Source organism: Egretta garzetta, unplaced genomic scaffold, assembly GCF_000687185.1.
Source record: "Egretta garzetta isolate BGI_Z169 unplaced genomic scaffold, ASM68718v1 scaffold7, whole genome shotgun sequence".
NCBI classification, from domain to species: Eukaryota; Metazoa; Chordata; class Aves; order Pelecaniformes; family Ardeidae; genus Egretta; species Egretta garzetta.
The window spans coordinates 854,577-876,328 of record NW_009260350.1 but is presented as its reverse complement, the minus strand read 5'-3'; the positions used below and the strand labels follow the sequence as shown (position 1 = coordinate 876,328).

General features: G+C 37.1%; 1 protein-coding gene across 1 annotated transcript in view; it reads right to left on the bottom strand.

The window, feature by feature from the left end:
* CIT (citron rho-interacting serine/threonine kinase) overlaps nt 1–21,752 on the bottom strand; it is an 81,286-nt gene that overhangs the window by 22,828 nt on the left and 36,706 nt on the right. Inside the window, exons 14-24 of the mRNA XM_035898399.1 lie at nt 19,263–19,433; nt 18,945–18,998; nt 18,335–18,388; nt 17,040–17,180; nt 16,557–16,682; nt 13,507–13,602; nt 11,590–11,706; nt 11,038–11,147; nt 7,984–8,158; nt 6,330–6,527; nt 4,116–4,169 (exon numbers count right to left, since the gene is read on the bottom strand). Coding sequence (XP_035754292.1) covers nt 4,116–4,169; nt 6,330–6,527; nt 7,984–8,158; nt 11,038–11,147; nt 11,590–11,706; nt 13,507–13,602; nt 16,557–16,682; nt 17,040–17,180; nt 18,335–18,388; nt 18,945–18,998; nt 19,263–19,433 — 1,296 coding nt within the window. The remainder of the gene's footprint in view (nt 1–4,115; nt 4,170–6,329; nt 6,528–7,983; nt 8,159–11,037; nt 11,148–11,589; nt 11,707–13,506; nt 13,603–16,556; nt 16,683–17,039; nt 17,181–18,334; nt 18,389–18,944; nt 18,999–19,262; nt 19,434–21,752) is intronic.

Here is a 21,752-nt window from a genome sequence, read left to right as displayed (position 1 = left end):
AAAAAAGAAAAAGCTATCTCCCAGCCCCAAATTATTATGGGGAGGAAGCAAGAGCAGGCATCAGATTCACTTCATATTAACCTACACACATTTGGATCCAAGAGACAAAAGCTTTTCTAGCAGAGAACTACCAAGCTCAGAATGGAGCAGAATACCAAGCCTCTTAAGGAACACAGCTGCAGCTGGATACCAGTCTGGTATCTTTACCTGTTTGATCAATATATAACATTGAACTCCTCGCAGAAAACATCTTTGCCTTGAAACATACATTACGTGGAGATATCAGTCCCCAAAAACTCATCGTGGCTTAGCTTGAGGGACATTTCTCTCATTAGTAGCTGCAGGGTAGTAGGACGTTGCACAGTCTGCATTCTTCTCCTTCCCACACCAACCCATTACTAAAACATACAGTCTCCTGTACTCCTCTGTCCTACTGCCAAGCAGATGAGCTGCCTCTACCAACCGCAAGCCTCATCCTCAAATGATGATGATGTCATCATCCATGATGAAGGTCCCATTAGCCTCTTTCACAGCAACACCTCATCAACACCCTAAAAGTCTCTTACATTTTGTCAGGCTACAAATACTACAAAGCTCCATTTTTGCATCTGCCATCACGTTTTCCATGAAATGAGAATCAGGGATAACCACTCCCATCCAACAGCCATTTTCCTTTCTTAAAAATTTAACAAAGCCATACAAAAGTTTTTGCCTGGGTATTAGCCTTGTTACAGTGGGCGAGGTCCCTTTACTCTGAAACGCAATTTAGCATCTAAGTGTATAACATCTTTAGACATAATTTTGGAAGTTCTCAAGAACACAGATTATTCTTGTATGCCAACTCATTGAGCCAGTGTGGAATCAGGATCTTAGACCGAAGTCAGCAGGACTTTATGCATGACTAAAATTATACATGTGCTTAACGGGCTTGCAGATTTAATGCCTCAATATCCAATCTCATAGACAAGTGCAGAATCAAGCTTGTTAACGCTTAAGATAGGAACACAAGATGATGACAAAAGAACCTCAAAGGAGGGAAGATAAACCTTGTTTTACTGAAGAAATGTTGAATAAAGGGAAATGCAATATCCAATTAGTATTAGAAATGCCACTCTCCTTGGTAGAGTAAAAGCAACAGCCAGTACCTGAAAAAAACCAGAAGATTCAGATGGTGGTTCCCTGGAATAGCAATAGTATTTACTAAGCTGAGTGTAAATACTTTATAGGATTCTTTTCTTCTAAATGTTTATAGACTTTACTGCCTGCTTACTGAACGTTTTCTTTTTCAAACAATTCCACTATTAGTTAGATAACATAGTTGTATTTTTAACTTCACATGTGTTGACGATCCAACAACAAGCCATAATTAAGAGGCAGTTGGAAACACCTGACAAACACATAAATTTTACTATTTAAGAAAATACCTTTTATTTCTAGATCTTTTTCTAATTGCCTGGAAAATACTTTTAACATTCAAATGGATCATATTTTTGATAGAATAATTCTTTAAAGGTAGAGAACTAGCCCTTCACCCTCAACAGATTTGCTAGATAAGCTATCATGGTGACATGATAAAATATCACTGTGTGTGTGCCCACATGTATCTCTGTGTGTATAGAGCAGGTACTACAATTTACAATTTTTATTGTAATTATGTATCCTATTATTTCTTGCACAACTGAGAGACAGAGAAAGCAAATGCTAGCATTTTCTTTTAGACCCCCAATAGTAAAAGAGAGATGTCACAAAATGAAACAATGCAGAGCTATCAGAGCAACTGAATATAAATTCACAAACAAGGCAGAAATTACGACCAACAACATAGCAATGGTCCCTACGTATGCACCCCAAAACACAGCAAATTTAAAATGAACAAATAGGAGAACCTAAAAAAATGTCTACTTGGTCAGAGACCTTGGCAAAAAGAACAAGGGTGCAATGAGGGTACAAGGAAAGCAGACACACATTTGAGGTATAAGCCTTCTCTACAGTTGGAAGCTGTGACCTTTGTGAAGCTAGAGAAACAGAAGAAATACCAAAGAAAGTAGATTAGGTATTTTTATTTATCTTTTGAATACTATAAAAGTACTGAAGTAATTCAATCTTTCATTTTTTTTCCCCTTTCTAATCTTATTTTCATAATTCTTACGCTGTTTTGGGCTTCTCAATAAGATTAAATACAAAGTAATTCCATAACAAAGTTTGCCAGACTAGTTCAAGGAGTTTGTTTCAGCTTAAAGGATATCTTCTGAAAACTTGCTAAAAGAATAAACCCGCTCATTATCACGCTGCATAAGTAGCAGCTTATTACAATTATTCCCTTGAAGTGTTATCTTATTTTAAAAGGAGTATAAATCTAATCACCTTCAAGTAGAATCACATGGTCACCAAAAAGCAAAGGCTGCATCGTACTGGTCACAATCTGAGCAAAATGAGGCTGAAAGACCTGGTGAAGACACCATCATCAGCATTCCCTGACCCCTCACTGTCAATAGAAGATTGTCCTATATTTTCTGTCAGTGCTCCTCAGTAGACAGATGGACAGCTAGAACTACTCACAACACAGAACCAGAAAATCTCTATCCATTGTCAATTAAATTATACATGCATTCTCATTCTCCTGGGCTGGAAAGAGAATGTATGATGAGCATGTATTATTAATTTAGGAACTATTTAATTCATTTCTTATTGATGAGTATGTCTGATCCCACTTATCCCACTGAAGGGCCTTACAATGCACAACACTTTTAGAAATCCTCTTATGCAGAACCTTTGAAGCTCTCAACATTTTTGAAATGTTATGGGTCACTCTTCACTGCTGGAGATTGCTCACCACACTTACAGAGCCGAAATGTTGCTAGATAATGAGTTACAACCTCTGCAAGGCAGCCTACCATGCAGTGAAAAGAAACAATGGATTTTCCAGAACTGTTTTTTGCCTGCATGGGGATCACAGACGCCATTTTCATAGAAAGCTGTCATTCTATATGAAGGTAAGACACTTGATGGCACATATGGAGCTAGAGGATCGATCTACATAAATGAAGAAGGGAACAAAAAGTAAAGTTTCTTGTGCAGGATTTCTTTTAGATAGAGGTTAACACACTTTGGTAAGCTCTATCTCCTCATTTCTTCATATCAGTATATTCTGTGAATGGAATAGAAGAACCCCCTTTCTTAGTGCTAAAGAGCAACTGAGGAAACCAGAACTCCTCTCATCCTGAAAAAATATTTTTGAGAGATGAAAACTTGTACATTAGATACTTAGTCCTACAGCATGAAATCACTGGAATTAGGGGAAACGATCAAGATAAAAAAAGCAGCAATTGACCCCTACCTACTGGGTGGGGCAAGGAGAGAGAGCCTGGAAAGACTGGCAATCAGTGCTGATCCAGAGGACTGTGGTCCTTATTCAACACTTTTGTAATTCATGTCATTGGAAGACAGACGCTCTCCATCAAGCATCATAAACAAGTTTGAAGATAGTGTTAATCTGCAAGAATCCCTATTCATAGACAAAACCTTGAATACCTGTCCTGGATTGATGAAATTAATCTAAAAACATGTCAAAAGATCTCAAGCAATGGAAGGTGCAAATTAAGATCCTAGAGTCCTCTCTGCCCTTTGAGCAGATGACTACATGTCAACGTATTACTTGGAACCATAACATTTCTTGCCTCTTCAAACAGTATTAAAGTCCTCCTTAAAACCCAGAGTAGCATGAAGGCTCTTCCACTCTGGCCTAGATCTACAATGTAGCTCAGGATTTGGACAGGTAGATCTTTTCTTCTTGTGAGCAGAAAAGATCTTCACCTACAATCATTTTTTTGCAGCTGCTACACCATTCTTATTAGCTGCACCGCAATGAGATATTTTAATTTACTCTCTTCTCCAAAAAGAAGAATGATGTCAATTTCATGATCAGACTAAAACCTCAAAAATGAGGTTTACCTGAAACCTAAAAGAAATCAAATCCAATCCGTCCAGCTCCTACTAACACCTTGAAGCCAGAAGTCCACATTAGGAACTAGTGTCATCAAGGATTAAATAAGTAAATTGTTTCTTTCTTTATCCTTAATTTCAAAATAATTCAATGATCTGTATTTAATACTCACTGTGCAGCTATTACGAAGGGCTTCAAATTTACGCTGGATTTCATCTCTATGTGCCTAAAGGAGGTAAGAAGTTAATCATCAATTTTTCATACATTAGAATTCGAATCCAACAGCTGTTGCTCAACAAACTGCAGAACGATCTACCAGCAAGCAAAGTTTGGAAGGCAGATGCTGCAGGCTATGAAAGCACTCTGTGGTGGCAAAGAACTGATTTGCAAAAGTCACATCCTACTTAATCAAAATACACTTATGCTCCCAATTCTGAACTACTTTAGAAAAATGTACAAACTCAAGAGCTGAGTTATGTAAAATATTCCATCTGACATGGTCACCAGAAGACATGTCGATTCCATGTTAAGTTTGTACATTCTTCACGTTTAAATTTGAGTTGGTTTTACTTCAATATCCAGATCAGTATTTTATATAAAATAAATACTGCATACAAATTAATGCTTGCAAAGAAAAACTATAATGAAGTATCATGCAAACTATCCCAAACAGTGCTGCCAATCTAACTGAATCCTACCATAAAGTACCATTAAACCCTGAGCCTCTCTAAAAAGCAGTGATGAAACAATAATCAATTCTTTGGAAGACAGCATCCAAAGTATGGAAAAGTGCAAACACTTATTTTAAAGAATGCAGTATTGCATGCACCATTTTACCTCCTAATGTGCAAGCAAAGCATGACAAAGCAAAAGTTCTTGTTTCAGCCTCATGGCCTCTGTCAAAATTCATCAAACAAGTGTCTAATGTCATATGCTATCTGAAAACACTGAAAACAAATGAAAGGTTAGTGCACTAGCACATCCAGCCACCTTTCTTCATTCAGAACATTTTCCTTAGAGCCAAGAGACTAAACAGGAAAAAACTGTTCCGCAGAAGTCAAACATGAGAGCTAAAAAGCTATCTTAGCACAACAGGCAATATGAAAAATAAAAAAAAAGTACATTAAAAAATCCATAACAGAAATACTCCCAAGCCCACCGAAATGGACTATTTTACAACATCTGGTCCAAAAGCACTACCATGTTGCCAAATTAACTGAAGCAATAACTGAGTGAGCAGAGGTCATAAATATTCATCTGCGGCTGGGGGTGGGGAAACCGGCATTCCATTGGCAGTGATATTAGTTGTTAGGTGAAGCTTTCAGCTGGGAGGGGACCACCTCAGTTTTGAGCAAAAAAGAAACTGATGTCACGTTCTATTCAGTTATTCTTAAGCCTCGATGTGGCTGCTGTACTTTCCCAGTGTGTACCCGCTTTAGAACAACTTTGAGTGAATGGTTCTCCCATTCATCTACCCAAAGCATCAATGTAATACAAGCACCTATCTCAGCTGAGCCCACCATCCCCTCTGAAAAATAGCAATGGCAGAAATATTCAGAACAGTTCTTTGATCAAATGCCACAGGAGCAAGAGGATGCAAATTTTCAGCACTTCAGAATAACTGGATTTGAAGGCTGCTGCTCAGTAGGGGTTAGCTGGTAGCAGGTCATGCACTTTTCCACTCTCCCCTCCCCACAGCCCTGGGAATTTTTTATGAAGGAAATATTTCTTAGAATCAAGCAGTTTGAAAGCGTCTTTTTGTACTCAAAAGACAGCCACCAGCAGCATATAATTTTGAATTCCGTTTACGGGGGTGGGGGGGCAGGATTTGAACTTTATATCACACACACACCTCACCAGAGGCTGCAAGACACACGACAATTTTTAATGAAATAAACATTGGAATTAAATTATGTGCCAACAACACTATTTTCCTAGGAATGTTCGGGTTTTTTTCCCCAAATAAGTATCCCTAAAGCAGGGTAACTGATAGAAAAAAATAATCGTCAAAACATTTATGATCGTCAAATACTTGATAGTCATAAGATATTATTTAAATAAGGAAATCACAGAGTAAAACTCCTAACAATAACTATTTCATGTGCAACTTTCACCTCATCACAAAAGTAATAATACTCTTACAAACAATCAATGAGTTTTGGCAGCAATGAACCACTAGTAGGAAGCATTCATATGGTTAAAGATAAGACAGACAGAATTTGATGTTTTAGCCATTCCTGCCTCTATCAACACAAGGCACAATATGTATCCTGTTCTGAAAATTAAAAGTTAAATAGTATAAATTAATTTTAACCTCTTTATGAAACATGCACCTACATAATTCTAATCTGTATATAGAGCTCATAGGACAAATTTTAGGACTCACTGTGAGAGCTTGAATCTCTTCCTCTGCCTCAGCTGTAGTCTCTTCTAGTTCAGTTTTGGCTTCGCGGAGCTGATTCTCCAGGGCTGTCCGTGCAGCCTGCAGCCCAGTAATCTGAGATTCCCGCTCCTGGAGCGTCAGCTGCAATTCTGTCAGCTGCCTTTTGAGTTCCAGCTTTTGTTCTTCATGCTCTAGACTAACCTGAAGAAAGAAAAAGTAGCATCCATATATAAATTACTAACAAAGAAAATATAGGCAATGTAATCTCATGTCAGACCTCACTTTAAGATGCCATTGCCATGTCTATCCCAAAAACACACATCTTGACAGATTGCTTAATTCACTGAGAAGTCAAGGATGCAGCTTTGTCTATTACCAAAAAGCTACTAGTTTGCTTTGAAAAAGGTTAAAATCAACCTGGCATTTTGAAATGACAACAAGGGCACAAGCACAGTTCCAGCTGTGATTCCAATATCACATACCAAACATTGATATAAAAAGTATAAAAAAAGCAATTTGCAATGGTCTTTCTTCACTGAAATTGAGAATCTTTAAGAATCTTTATTTGAGAACCTTTAGGCATAAACATCAATACTAATCTTTCCATGTATGTAAACATTACACACATTTTGCAATTGACTTTCTTATTTCATTTTCCCTTCAGATTCTTTTTAAAGAAACCAACCAGATCATCTGGCTCAGGGTTTATTTGAACGGCTTCTCTAGAAGGCTTTCTTGGGGCATACTCAGGGATAAACATGTCATTTCCAGAAATGGATAAGAAATGAACAAGCAGCAGAACAGATCTCAGTGCTCAAAATCAATTCCAAACCTTAGCACCTTCTTCAGGCTGTCTGCTATCCCAAGTGAATCTGTCTGTTGTGCTGTAGATGAGCGACAAGCCTGTCAGAAATCTTAAACTGGTCCCAACCAACTTCTGGTCAAACAAGGACATGTGTTGGTCGTCCAACCGCTTAGCTAAAGGTAAGATTTCAGTCTTAGCTGAAAATTAGTGGAGTGAGACTGGAGAAGGTAAAAGAAGATTTGAAGTGGATCCAAACTAGTCGATACAAAACTAAAAATGAAGCACAGCTCACAAATTTTTAAAAATGCGTATTTTCATATTACTGTTAGGTTTCCTTTCCAGAAAACTTCTGAAAAATGTGCGTGAAAGCACTAAGCCTCCTGTTTTCTTACAGCAATTCTGTTGTGTCCTTTACTTTCTATTCTGTAGACTCTAAGCTGGTCATTGCACATAGCTAAGCTTTTATTGTCTACCCCACAACGACTCTAACTGGACAACATTGTAAGGATATTGCACAAAAAAAAAAAAAAAAAAAAAAAGATTCTGAGAAAACAAGATGATCTAAAAAGCTCAGATTCATTTAGGTCTAAGAATGGCAAATTCTTAATACTTACTTTTATCTCCTTCTAATGAGCCATCTTAAATTTTTTTTAGGTGGTTTTTTTGTTTGGTTTTTTTTACAGTCCCATGAAAAAAAAGGTACTGCTAGACCAAATTAAATGAATACACCTTAAACGACCATTTTTTCTGACACACAGAAGGAAAACCATTTAGTTCTAGTTCTCACTATAATACTCAAAATGGGGTACATTCAAGTAAGTTTGTTTGGAGGGATTAAAGCCAAGTTTTCACCTCTCGCAGCCTAGTCTCTAGCTCCAGCAGGCGGTTCTTGTCAGTGTGATCTTGGTGACTCATCTTTTCCAATTGTTCTTCTAATTTTCGATTCTGAGCCTCTAACTTTCCAGCTTGTGTTTCCAAGTAGAACTTCTGTTGCCTGAGTTCTGAAATCATCTCTTCTTGGGCTTTCCTGATAGGACAAAAGCACAAGTGACCAACCCAAAATGTCCTTAACATATATCCTTTCACTGGGGTGAAGTAAGAAATAATGTACTACAAGTTTCCTGTTGAGTAGAATAGTTAAGTTCATAGCTTAAAAAAAAAAAAAAAAAAGTCAACTCTATTCTTGCCTGCAAAAGATCCATGTACTAGTATATTCATCAACACATACCCAGAGCACTAAAATTCCATGTTTGCAAGCTGCACAGAAAAATTAATCTTGTACATGGTAATCTATAACAATATTTAAGCTACAGTTCATTCTTCTCATTTCACCAGGTCCTTGTTACATGTTTTTCCATACAGGAAAAATAAATGCTAAGAACAGCTGCTTTGATAAACCCTACTGGTTAGGGTTCGGGGAGGGTACTGTGTTGCGGGTTCTTGTGTTGGGGGTTTTTTTCATTTTAGTTGTAATGGACCTAGAACTTGACCTACATTGAAGAGAAGCTTTGTTGTCTCTGATCAAAGTCTTAATCTACAAAGTGTACAAAAATAATTACTTACACTCATAAGAATTTTGAGAGCTGGCAATGACTAATTATTACCATAAGAATTCTAAATGGATACCCTCATAAACGGAGGGGGGGGGGGGGGGGGAAGAGGAAAAAAAGGTTCTTTCTACATTATTTACAATTCCTGGAACAATTTTATCATGCACTGGAAAATTCTGTGTCATAGTGTGCTTTCTATTTAGAAGTCTCACAAAGCTCTACATATATTAATGAATTAATATTTTAAGAAGTTCACTGTGAGATAAGCTGTTATTAATCCTATCCCAGAGAAATTATGTGGGTTGCCCAAGATCAAATAGGAAGACTTAACAAAAACTAAAAATAGAACTTAAGTCTTCTGACTCACATTTCTGTGCATTTGCACACAAACCCACCCTTTCACCCCTTCTCTTTTTTTAATTTACTTCTACAGATTATTGCCAGCCAGAACTGCCAAATGGTTGGTATTTCCCTTCCTGCTGTTTACTGGACTATCTTCTCAGGAACCTGATAATCATCAGTTTCCTCAGATACTGATAGAACAGAAGCTAGCAGAGTTCCCCTCTACTCTGAAGGGTTTAATCACTAGTTTTCCTCTTCAAACATGCTCAGATTTGCTGTAGCTTTTGTGGATTCAAAATACAGTCCAACAACAGATATATACATTTTCACCATCACGATTCACATAAGCACAAATTCATTAGCTGTCTGCATGCATAATAAAATGTTAATTCTGTACTATCTTCTACCAATCCTGCAAAATTACATTACTTGACAATATGTCTCTAAATAGTCTAAGTCGTTTGTTAAAACATTATTATATTTTTCTCTTGTTTTCTCTGGATTTCCAGTCAAGTGTCCTGCTCTCAGAGGATGAATCTAGCCAAGTTCTAACACTCGGTTCAGCCCTTGCATATGCTTCCCAGGTACACGTTGAGACAATACTTCTGTTTTATTTCAAACTGAAGGCAAGTTATGGCTTTTGCTGCCTCAACAAACTTTCTGGGTGATTAAATGGAGGTTGCCTGGAGCATAAAGCAACACAATTAAATTTCTCAGTTATTTCTGTGAATATTTTTGGCTGCTCAGGCTAAAATAACTTGCCAGATATTTGAAATACAACAAAAATTGGAGCCATTATATATCTGAGGCTTAATCACCACTGAAAAGGAAAAAAAACAAACCCAAAGCAACTCTGTCAAAATTCATCCTTGCTTGATTCTATTCAGTATCATAAATGAATCTATCCAAGTGCTTCTCACAGAGACACTACCTGACATTGCAGCCAGCAGTTGACGGACACTGAAAACCTTTCCACAGACAGCCAAAGTTGATGAATCTCAGCTCAGTAAGAGCATATACTACTTTAGCCCTACCTTGCAGGACACATCAGGCAATCCATGCTTTTTCCTATACTTGAAGTAGAACACCTTTAAGTCATTTATGAAGGAAAAACATTATAATGACAAGGAATCTCAGCTAAAATCCAAAGCAAAATAAAGTTCAGGCAGACAAAAAGATCTGACACAGACTTCTTCTGTGTTTAATAAATAAGAATCCGCCACAGGAACAACTGCTGATTACACAGTGATTCAAGATGACATTAGTTCTTGACCAGTCATATACTCCAAAAACACTGTACTGACTATTACACCAGTCATTGATGAGAACTAAAGAAAGGCTGAAGCCAAGAAGGCAATAGAGATATATGCAAGTGCTAACTGGGTTAGAAAGAAAATAAAATGAACTGAAGCAGCTTTCTGAAGCTGGGGTATCTCCTACTGCACATTACGCCTGCCCATTTCAGCAACAAAATGTCTCATTTTTGCACTCAGCAATTCAAAAACATGCAGAAAAACTCTTGGCTTAAAAATCCAGTTTTCTTACTTCTCACCCATCAAGGAAGGATGGAATGTTTGTGAAAGAAAGGTATTTAATGTTTTCAATTTCAACACCATGTAACTGCACCAGAAACCAAGGAAAATATAAATCTATTAGCAATATGTATGTTCCAAAGAGGAATATATGCTTCTCCAGAAGTATTTTAGACATTAAAATTATTACCATTCATTTAACATGTTTGGTAAACCTGCACAAAGCACCAGCCTTAGGAAAGGCTCCAAAGTAAACATTGTAATACAAACCAATTTTCCTAGTCATGTTTGAGGAAACACACAATATGCAGTGAACCACAACTATTTGAAGAACAAGCCTGGTTTTGCATCACTGAAAAACAAGCAGGGAGCACAGCAGGTCTGCAAAAACCCCCCCACTTTTACATTAAGAGACCAGAGAACTGTTCTCTTACTGAGAACTGTTCAGTAGTGACCAGTATGACAGCAGTTGCTATACTTACATGTTCCTCTGGGTAAAAAGGCTGCTATTTGCTGCTAGTTTATTGGCCTCAGACAATTCCACTATTCTCTGCTCCAGTGACCTAATCTTCGAATCCATTGCATTGATCATCTGAAACAGAGCAATGTGCCTTTGAGACTGCACAATAGAAGTGATTATAAAAACCAGTGTTTAAAAAAAGTCTGAACTTTTTCCAGAAACAAAAAGAAGGAAAAGAAAACCGATCAAATGGCCAAAAGAGCATCACAGATGCAATTACTGGAGCTATTTACAACTGCTTTCTACTGCTTTAATATTAGGAGAAAGCAACGATTATATTATCAATGCACAAAAGGATGGGTACACTGCAAGCTACGTGGCTACTTTTAAGGAAATATTCTTGAAGACACCCTGAATTAAAAACCTTGTCTTTTACAATTAGTATTGATCAGTGGATTTCCTTCAAACCAGCTCAGCAGCACTACAAAACCTCAAACAAGATTATCTTGCTTGAAATCAGAGTCTCAGGAAGCTACTCTTAAAATGCTTTGATTTCCAATTCAACCATACATACCGCCTTCTGTTCAGCCAGGACTTTACATTTTTCACGTGCTTCTTCTTCATGTCTTCTGAGCATATTCTCAAGTGCTTCCTTATCTGCAAGATCTTTCTTCATCTGATTTTCCAACACCTAAATGAAGACATTTCTTTTGTCTAAATTATATCTGTTTCACTGGGCAAAGGGCAGGCAGAAAGAAAATCATCAAGGAAGACAGAAATTTTTTTTAAGCAATTGATCATATCTCAAGCAAAATTAAACCCAACATGCAATTGCATGAAATCCATGGAAGAGCAAACTCCAAAAAAGAGAACTCCCTCAGTTATCTCTGAATTTAATGATAGAATTTTATGAAGACAGGGAGATAAAATAAGAATTTAAAAAATCTACACTTTAATGATAGAATTTTATGAAGACAGGGAGATAGTGTAGATCTTTTAAATTCTTATTTTAAGTCATATAAACTGTGTTCAAGAAATATCCCAGGCTAATGTAACAGAAAACAGAAAAATTCTATACCCCAATGTGTATAGTAGAGGAAATAAGGAAGTGCACATCCTTTGGCTGCCCTACCAATATGGCTCAGAAGTAATTTGTAAGTTCTGTAAGTATGCATGAGAAGGCAACTGAGACCTCATGAATTCTTCAAATCAGAGACACCGAATGAAACAGCTAAGTAAAAGACTTCTTTTTATGGCACAAATACCTGTCGTCAGGAACCGGACTAAAGTAATTAATTGTTACTTTTTTTTAAAAAATGCATGTTATGTATGTATGTCCAGAGCTTTAAAACAATTGTTAAAACTGAAGGGCATTTCCTTCAAAGACAAGTTTTCAAAGGCACAAAGTCTGGATGCTACAGGATATATTTTACTGTTCCAGTTACAAACATCACTCTTTCATCCCTTTGAACTTTTTTCACCCGGCTTCTTGATTGTTCCTACTAAGCCCTATATCACGTCTCCGTAATACACTGGCTCTCTTTTTGTTTTAATTATTTTTCCAATCCCTATCCCCTTTTCTGATTTTTATGTCACCACTTCTCCTTTCCCAACATCCACCTGTGATCTTCCTGTTTTCTATCACTCTCCTCTCATGACTGATTACCACATGCTCTGATATGCCAAGAAACCTTCTTACTTCTCTTTTTTTCCTTCATATTTCTCCCACAGAAATTCCTTCTCTCCTCTTAAATACTACATCCTCTCACATTTAAGCTGAAATGTAGAATTAAAAGTCCTAGGTAAATGTACTAGGCAAAGATTGCTGAGAAGAGATTATGCATAGTAGAAACAAAGATTCTTACAAAATGCATTTACTGGCTGACGTACTGCAGGTTCTTTAGAAAAATCCTTAGCCAGTGCACATACTCCTATTTCCCAATTTGTTTCTCCTAATTTTAGATGGTGTCTATGATTCTATTTCTAACTGTTTGTTAAAGTCTTATGCTACCCTGGAAAAGACAAAAAAAAAGTGGGTGGTTTCTGTGACTTCTTGGCAGATGTTACAGCTCCGAGATGGAATTTCAGAAACACTCTAGTATTTGCTGAATTTAAAACTTGCAGGTAGTCTGTATGAATACTCTTAGAAAATCACCAGTAGGAACTGAAAGCTTTTTAAGGACGTGAGATCCAATAGCATTAAGTAAGTATTATTCAGTCAACAATAGTCAAATTACAATCAACAACTGCCCTCCTATAGTTCCGACTTCAAATGCCACCTGTTTCAATGCAGTGCTAAAGGCAGATAAGATACAATGGCATGGACTAGAATAAAAATTTATTCAGATTCCACTAAGATCTCTGAACATTTCAGTAGTGGTAAGAAGGCAACTCATAAGACTAAGCAATCTGAGCCTAAAGGCAACTGTTTTTCCCTCAACTCATTCTATCCACAAAAGCTTGTCGGAAAATGATAAGAAGATATTTTTACTTTGAGTTTTTCCTCATAGAATTGTTCCTTCTGTTTCAGCTGCAACTCCAGATGTTGTGCTGCAATTTGAGCCTCACGATGTTTTTCTTCCAGTTCCTAAAAGCAAAGATTCATATTCAGACACAAAGAAATAGCAGGTGCTCTGTGTGTGTGTTACACAGGCATCAAACATTCATTCATTCTCTTTTTTTAAGGCTTCACACTATAAAAATCCCAAGACCAGGGCTGTCATAGTAAAAAAACATTATGAGAGCTGCACATTATCAGTTCTAAGCTTTGCATATTGCTGCTGACCCATCTACTGTAGAGCAGATAAACTGCTAAAGGCAAAGATTTCTACTTCCACGGTAAGAATCTACATTTCCCAGTAAATATTCCCAAAGATGGGCCGAGGATGTTTCGTGAAAACAAGCAGTTATAAAGACTTTATAGCTGCAGTGGCATCACAGGAAGTTCAGATCTATTTTTAACAAGGTCTCTCACTTGTTTTCTCACAGAAGACCTCAATAAGGGGGCACTGCTGTCTATGCTTTTCATTCTGCGTTCATAGAGTGGGAATAGCATTTACTCTGCTATATTCCTCAGATGAATGTTGTCAGAATAACTATAAATTGCTTGGAAAATGAAAAGTGCAGGATGCAGTATATATGGGAGAACATACCAGAATATTTTTAACCTCTTTACTTCACATCAGATAGTTTGAGCCATGCACAATAAGGACTTAAATAACTTGTATCTCACAAATTAGCTATTTCTGCTGTCTGACTATATTATTCAGGATATATCTATAATCACTTTCCAACAAGGCACCTTGTAAGAGTTGAGCTTAGAACTTTATGCTCATTCATTTTCATATTGGCCATTCCAACAGTTTTCTTAGAACAAGAGGCAGACCCAGGTCTGTCATTCTCTACCACTGGGTTGACTGTTGCATAGACAAGTTCAGATTTTGGGATGCATCCAGGTCTCCTGTCTGCCTTCATTATTGCATAGCACAGGAAAATTTCCTGATGTTTCTACTTTAGCTCTTTTCATATTCTCTTTTCTGATCTTCCTCATCTTGAATACATACAAAGACTTTTTTCTCCAGTAATTGCAATAGACCTCTTTTTCCAGAAGTGAGAATCAAAGGGGAGGTTCACCAAAAGTAGGTCATTTACAGTGCCTAGTACCCAACACTTCTGCAAGGAATGGAGATTGCTGCTTTTTGCAATTGAAATATGTCTCCCAGCAACAAGAGGGACAACTCACCTCCCCCAGAAGCCCACACGTTTCAGGTCCTGGCAGAGAATCAGACAACCAGATCAGCAGCAGCTTCAAAGCTACCAGCATCAGACTGCTCATATTGTAGCAGAAGCTTCACCAGTTTCTGCAGTGGCACTTAACAGCCAGTGTGGGCTTAAAAAGGTAATCTCCTACCATTCCAGTTCTCACTTACTGTTCTCTATGTAGCACTAACTTTGTTATTAGCATCATAGCAATGATCTACACTTCCAAGCAGTAATAAGTATCTTCTCTAACTTGTTTCTTACTTCTTTATTCAATTCTCTACAGGCAGATCACCAGGTACTTCCCAGGTACTGCTAGATGAATGTACGTGAAACCAATGCCTTTATTCAACAATTTCCAACTTATTCTATGCAATTTTGTATCTTCAGCTCCCTTCCTACCTTACTATACTTTCTATACCAGGAAAAGTCAAAAGTGCTTGAAGATAGCAACTTGAGGGAACAAACAGGGTAGAAGTGGGGGGAAAAAAAAAAAAACCTATTACCCTGTGCTGTAAGAGCTGCAAGGGACTAGGAAAGACTCTGTAGGATTTCTTCTTCAATGCCTGTTTGTCTTTTTTATAAAATACTTTTGCCTCTCTCCAACATTCTGTCAGAACTCCATGGAAACTATCTATAAGAAGAGCTAAACATATCCCATGGTGTAAAACAATTAGCCGATATTTCTGCAGTCCCTTCCAGTTTTTCCTCCACAGAGGACGTAATCAAAACCAAGGAACAATCCCCAAATATACACAAGAGGCTTATGAAACAATCTGAAGTTTTACACTATTTCTAAACATAAAGTTGGCTCTGTGCCCAGCAAAACCATAGTCTCCCACTTACCGTGCACTCATGTTATCAAAACAATTTGAAAGAAACAGCACTGCTAAAGAACTGAATCTACCTTTACTTGAGAGCGCTCATGCATTCTGATGCTGAAGTCTACATATGCAGCTATTACCCAGAACAAGTATGGGTCATCTATTGACTCCAAATACAGTTATTTATACGTTTCCATTTGGCCTTCCTCAGGTGTGTTTATGCTCAGGATTGCTACCAATAAAAAGTAATCTTTCTGTGTTGCCAATATGATAAGGAAAAAAAAAGAATTCATGAGAAATGAAAAATTAATTTAATTATTCCACTATAAAATTATTCTTCCTGTCCCAGGAAAGTAAAAGTATTAGAAACACCCTCTGCTTGGTTCACTGTAGACTGACATACCAACTCACTGTAAAGATTTAATAGGTTTAGCAAGAAGAGAAACAAGAAATTGCCAACAGAGAAGTTATGTGGGTGAAAATGGATTCCTGACAAATATTATCTTTGGAGATGAACAGTTTAGATGACTAATTTCTCTCTGCTTCAAAATGTAAGCATTTCAAGTAGATCTGACCTCTAAATTCCTTTGCAATTTAGTTTAAAAGCTAGATAGCACAATTTTTATTCTTGCAGTATCCTGTCCTGAGAATGTTTTACTTCTGAAACAATTGTTAGGTAATTAATTTAAATATTACTAACTTGACGTAAAACTGCTCCTACTGAGACAAACAGAATTTTAAAAGAGTATTGAGACTAAAGGTATAGGACTGAATTTGTAACTAAAGGTGCAAATAGAATTTGAGTGCTTAAGCTTTCTCCAGTATGACTGGTGCAAGAAACAAATCCCTTTATTCAACAATTTCCACCTTATCCAATGCAATTCAATGTCTTCCGTTCTTTTCCTACCCCTTTCTTACAAACTCTTACCCTTTATCTTTCATTTTGACCTCTGCTCACCAGAATTTTTTCTGCCATCTGTTGAATCTGTTGAGATTTAGTTTGAATATCTTCCTTTAGACGGTTTTCTCTTCGTTCCACAGTCTCTAATCTCTTCACTTGATTCTCCAGAGAATGGCGCCGTTCCTGCAGAGCGATTATTAACTGCCATTTAGGCTAACCAACTGTGCATTATCACAAAGCAACAAGTAATTTCTAGAAAAAGTCAGCTGAAGCAGTACATATGGCTGTCTTATATTTGAAAACCTCATCATGCCCCAAATCCCTTATGCTAACCACGTGTCCTTATTGACTCCTCACTGAAAATAAAAAGCCTCTCTTTTTAGAAAGAAATATATGCTTTTTAATTAAAAACGGGTTAATGTCTAATATCACTTTCCTGTGAAGAGTTACTCCAGGAATACATGCTGTTCAGTCATCCAAGATGAGGGTTCCTGAACTTCCCAATAACTAATTTACTCTAGATAGACATTCTCCACTCACCTCCGCTTCAAGCAATTTCTTCTTCATGCTTTCATTAGAATCTTCCCGATTCTGCAGTTTCTCTAACTCCTTCTCAGCTCTCTCCTTTGCTTGACGGATATTCTGAAGAAGTTCAGTTGCCTCTGAGCTAGCTTTTACAGCCTAAAGGTGCAAAGGCAAAAAAAAAGGTTTTGTAAGAAAAACACACACACAAAAACCTGGTATGTGAAAAGTTCATAACCTTAAGATGGTCAACAGTCTGAATAAAATTGCTACAGATTGCCTAGCAGTCTAAAATTAAGACAACCTATAAACATGTGCAGGAACCAACATTCTAACTTCTGTTACATAATTCTTTTCTGTTTCACAAAAAAACTGAAAATCCAGGAGATCTACATGATTGTCTTGCTGTACTGAAAGTTTCTAATTGTCTTTGTACTGAAAGTAAAGTCTACCCCAAAATTGAGCTCAAGTTCTTGGAAAGAACTCACAAAATACTCTTAGTAAAACACTAAGAGAATAAAACCTGTTGGCCTATAGATATTTCCTTAGAATTAATGAAAGGAGAAAAGGGGAGGGGGGATTAAAACTTGTTTGAAATATTAGAAGTACTATTTCTACATAGTTTTGGCCTCCGATTCTAGACCACTAATCCATGCACTCTCTCAGCAGGTGCTAATTTGAAAAGCTCCCTCAGTGGATTGTTATGACAACCCCTTCCTTTTCTGCCGAAAGATCCCAATAAGAGAAGTTCTCCTACTGTTCTTACAGTGCCTTCTCAAGTGACAGACTGACCACATCTGCAAACATTAGATATTATGTACTACCTTCAGCTTACATTGCTAAGGTATTTTAATTCTGTTGTGAATCCTTATTGTTCAACATTTTTACTGTGAATAACTGATCTGGAAAGTGGTTTTGCAATTAAAACGGAGCATACTGAGAGACTAAACCAAATCCAACATGTATTTTACTAGTGAACTAAAAACATCTGAACCCTGTCTTCAGAAGCAAGGGACCAGTGCATTGCATACAGCACACCCAAACTGGCCTTTTAAATTAGAATTTCTCTACACTACTCCAGTTCTGACTCAGCTTCATTTGTAAAAATAAACACTGTTGACATGTCTCAAGAGCCAAAAGCATATTGAGAACACCAATGATTTCAGATACCAGTTCCCACCCCCTTTTCCTTAACATCCCCCATGCTATGACTAACTCTATTTTTGAGGATAAAACAAAGTGTATCCCTCGTTTGCATTACGGTTTCACTGGAGAATCTTGTGGAAAATTTACTTTCACCACTCAGACATTACCTTTGTCAGTTTTTCCTGCAGCTCCTGGATTTTGGCCTGCTGCTCTGTATTGATCTACAGTTAAATAAAAAGATGAGGGGAAAGAGCATTCATAAAACCAAAAAGGAAAAAATGCTCTCTACTTATGATACCGTATTTATTTTAATTCATTTCCCAAAAATCTTTGTTTCTCCCTATAAATTCCAACACACCAAAATGCTCCTTGGCAAATCTACTCCCATTTTACTAACTTCTGGTTGATTTCTTATTTTGGTCACCAAGTAGATTGTTCAGTGTGAGAATACTCAGAATTCTTTTTTATTTTTCATTTGCTATTCTTTATTGATAAAGAAGACCCTAACCAACCCACTAACCTAACTCCAAACTCAGATTACACATAATGGCCTGTCTTTGCCTAGCTTCTGAACACAATCCATTAAGAAAAGGATATCCAGACACAGCTTTATATCAAACCAGAAAGAACCATGAATTGCACCAAGAAAAAGATTTTAAAATAAAATAGGGAGGGATGTGACGCTGTGCATGCCATTGACTAGCCAAAGACATTCTTGGTTTCTGTGCATAACATGAAAGACCCAGGAAGCAAACTCCAGACACCAAAGTAGCATACCTTCTCCAGTTTGGAATACAACTCTCCTGCTTCATTTTTTCCTTGATCTTTAACCTGTAACTTAAATATAAGATATATAAAAGCCTCAGGAAAAGTGGTAGTACACTGGTCTCCTATCCAGTCATGCAATTTAAACACAAGCAGTTACACAAAGTATAAATTACATTATTTCAAGTACACAATTGAAAAGACACTTTGTATTAGTTGTACAAACCACACTACTCTTTAGAGGACACACACCTAACTCATGTGTGTGTGTAAAACAGCACTAGAAATTCAAGCAGGCATCAGCCCCCTCTCCCATGAAGCCTAAACTACCTTCTGCAATTTGTTGTGACATTCGGTAGCTTTACGTTTAAATTCTTCAGCTGCCAGGCGGGACTCTCTCAACTCCGATTCATAAAGATCACTACGTCTGCGAGCTGAAATAAGATCCTCTTCTAATTGATTCATCATCAACCTCATTTCTTCTACTTGAGCTTGATATTCCTGTAGTTGTGGTGGAAGGGAAGGAAAAGCTATTACATTTTAGAGGCAACAGGGGAAATACTTGGAGCAGCAGATCCCAGAATACTGATTGCAGGCAAGAGGCGCATTTAAGAATATGTGGAAGAAAGGTAAAGTACAAAATAAAACAATAAGAGCTAAATAAAATAACATATTCATGGTGTTCTGGTTTGAGTCTTGCCATTTTCAAGTCAATATCTCATAAAAGTCAAAACATTGACTTTCTGAGAGTAGCCTCACTGCAGAAACACATACATACATCTATGTAAAAATGATAAAAGTTACTTACATTTCTAATTTCTGAAACAGAAATGTGCCTTTGAGTTGATGTCTCTACTAAATGCCCAGATGCTCCCTCAAGATATATTTTCTCAGGCTGATAACATGACAATTACCACAGATCTGCACAGCTTGGGTAAAAGGAAAGAAGGAGAAGCAGAGGGGTAGCATATTGTGGCTTCTAGCCGTCAATTATTTTCTCTTGACAGAGATAAAAAGGATCATGTCGCTCTGTAATGGGGAAACAACCTAAAATCAAATATTAACTTAGATAAACTGTCTAAAAATCACATTGCCCATAAAAGATATTTGCTTATATAGGCAGAAATAATGATTCCCCATGCAGGACGCTAAAAGATAAGGGCATTTGGGTGGGGAAGGTGGAAGAAGAAAAGAACATTTGAGTCTACTGTCTCTGAGACTGAGTACTCAAACTGAGACTACCTCATGAGATTGCTTCTCGCATCTTTACTGGAAAAAAAGAATTTAATTATGTTTATTTAGCATTTACTAAATCCTGTAAGTATGTATTTTATAAAATTACTCTAAACAAAAAAAACCCAAAACAAAACACGAAATATTTTTTTTATGAAGCTGAGAACAAGTAGAAAACACGCACATCAAGAGCTAGGAAAAAAAGATTACGAAGGACTGACAGTGGGGGAGTCTATCTTTCCATCTATCTTTTCCATTTTAATATCTTACAGTATGCCTGACTACCCCCATATTCAAAAGAGTAACTGTCTCATGACAAAATCAGGTTTGTCATCACTCCTTCCAGACAGCCAGCTGTCTTCAGTTAGACAAGTGATTGCATGAACACTGACCCTAATGTCAGCCTGTGATTCTCTAGCAACATGGAGAGCTTATGCAGATATTTAAAGAAGCTGTGCCTTTAACAGATTGCTTTACTATCCGTTACAGGGAGCATGGCAGAACGGCTCTTTGGTTTGTAATCCCCAAATTGGTTCTCCAGTTTGTAAGGCAGACAGGGGACCTACTCCTTCCAGTTAGTCTCTTTATGGATAATCTTATTTTCTTGATGGAAAGAATTAGAGCCTTTTTATAATAAGTCAGCATACACTAACTCAAATATTTGTTTCATACAAACACGTGTGAATAAAAAAGGCAGAACGGTTTGAAGAAATACATGCTCTGATCAGAAATAATAATTTGTTAAGATTTCCTAAAATACTCTGCTTTTATATCAGCAAACACTTGACCAAAGAATTATAGGTATGACTGCAGTTGCCACTGTGAAAATGAGTGTTTGAGAAGGGAGGAAAATGGGGAGGGAGAAAAGAAGGAAGAAGATAAGATAATTAGTAATATTTCAGTTTTTCTTGTTTCTTGATTTTGCAAGACTATCTTTGAATAAATCAGGTCAAAGGAACAGGCTGCATCTCTCAAGGCAACACAGAACAATACCTCTTGTATATGCATTGGTCATAGTTTAAAAACTTTCGAGATGTACTTAAGTGCATATTAATGGACAGGCAAAGCTCAGGGCATATACCTGAAGCAAATCACATCAGGGTAACAGCATACAAATGAGTGGGCCTTTCAAAAAAATACAGATTCTTATTTGTTGCAAGTTCATCCATCCATATGGGACTTCATCAAGTAACAACCAGAACACAGTTAAAAAACAAAACAAAACAAAAACCAAACACAGATCCCAAATCAAAAAAACTCCAAACCAGAAACCCACCACGCTCTTCTATTCAAGTACCTGGGGTTAAGTTGAACCTACAGTCTTGCCCAGAAAATACCAAAAGCCTAATTATTGGGTTTTGAAGATTCTGATTTGCTGTTAATTTTACTTGTTCTCTCTCAAGATTCAGGTTTTCAAAAGCAAAATCCTAAGAGACTCTTCCATTTCATCTCCTACTTCCCTCTTGACTTAAAAATAATGATCCAATTCTTTAATGGCTAAGATCCACCTTCTGGTATGAGTCAGCAAAAACATCCCTGTATATTTTGTTGCAGTTTTCTTGCACATGAGTTTCAGATGGCTCAGAA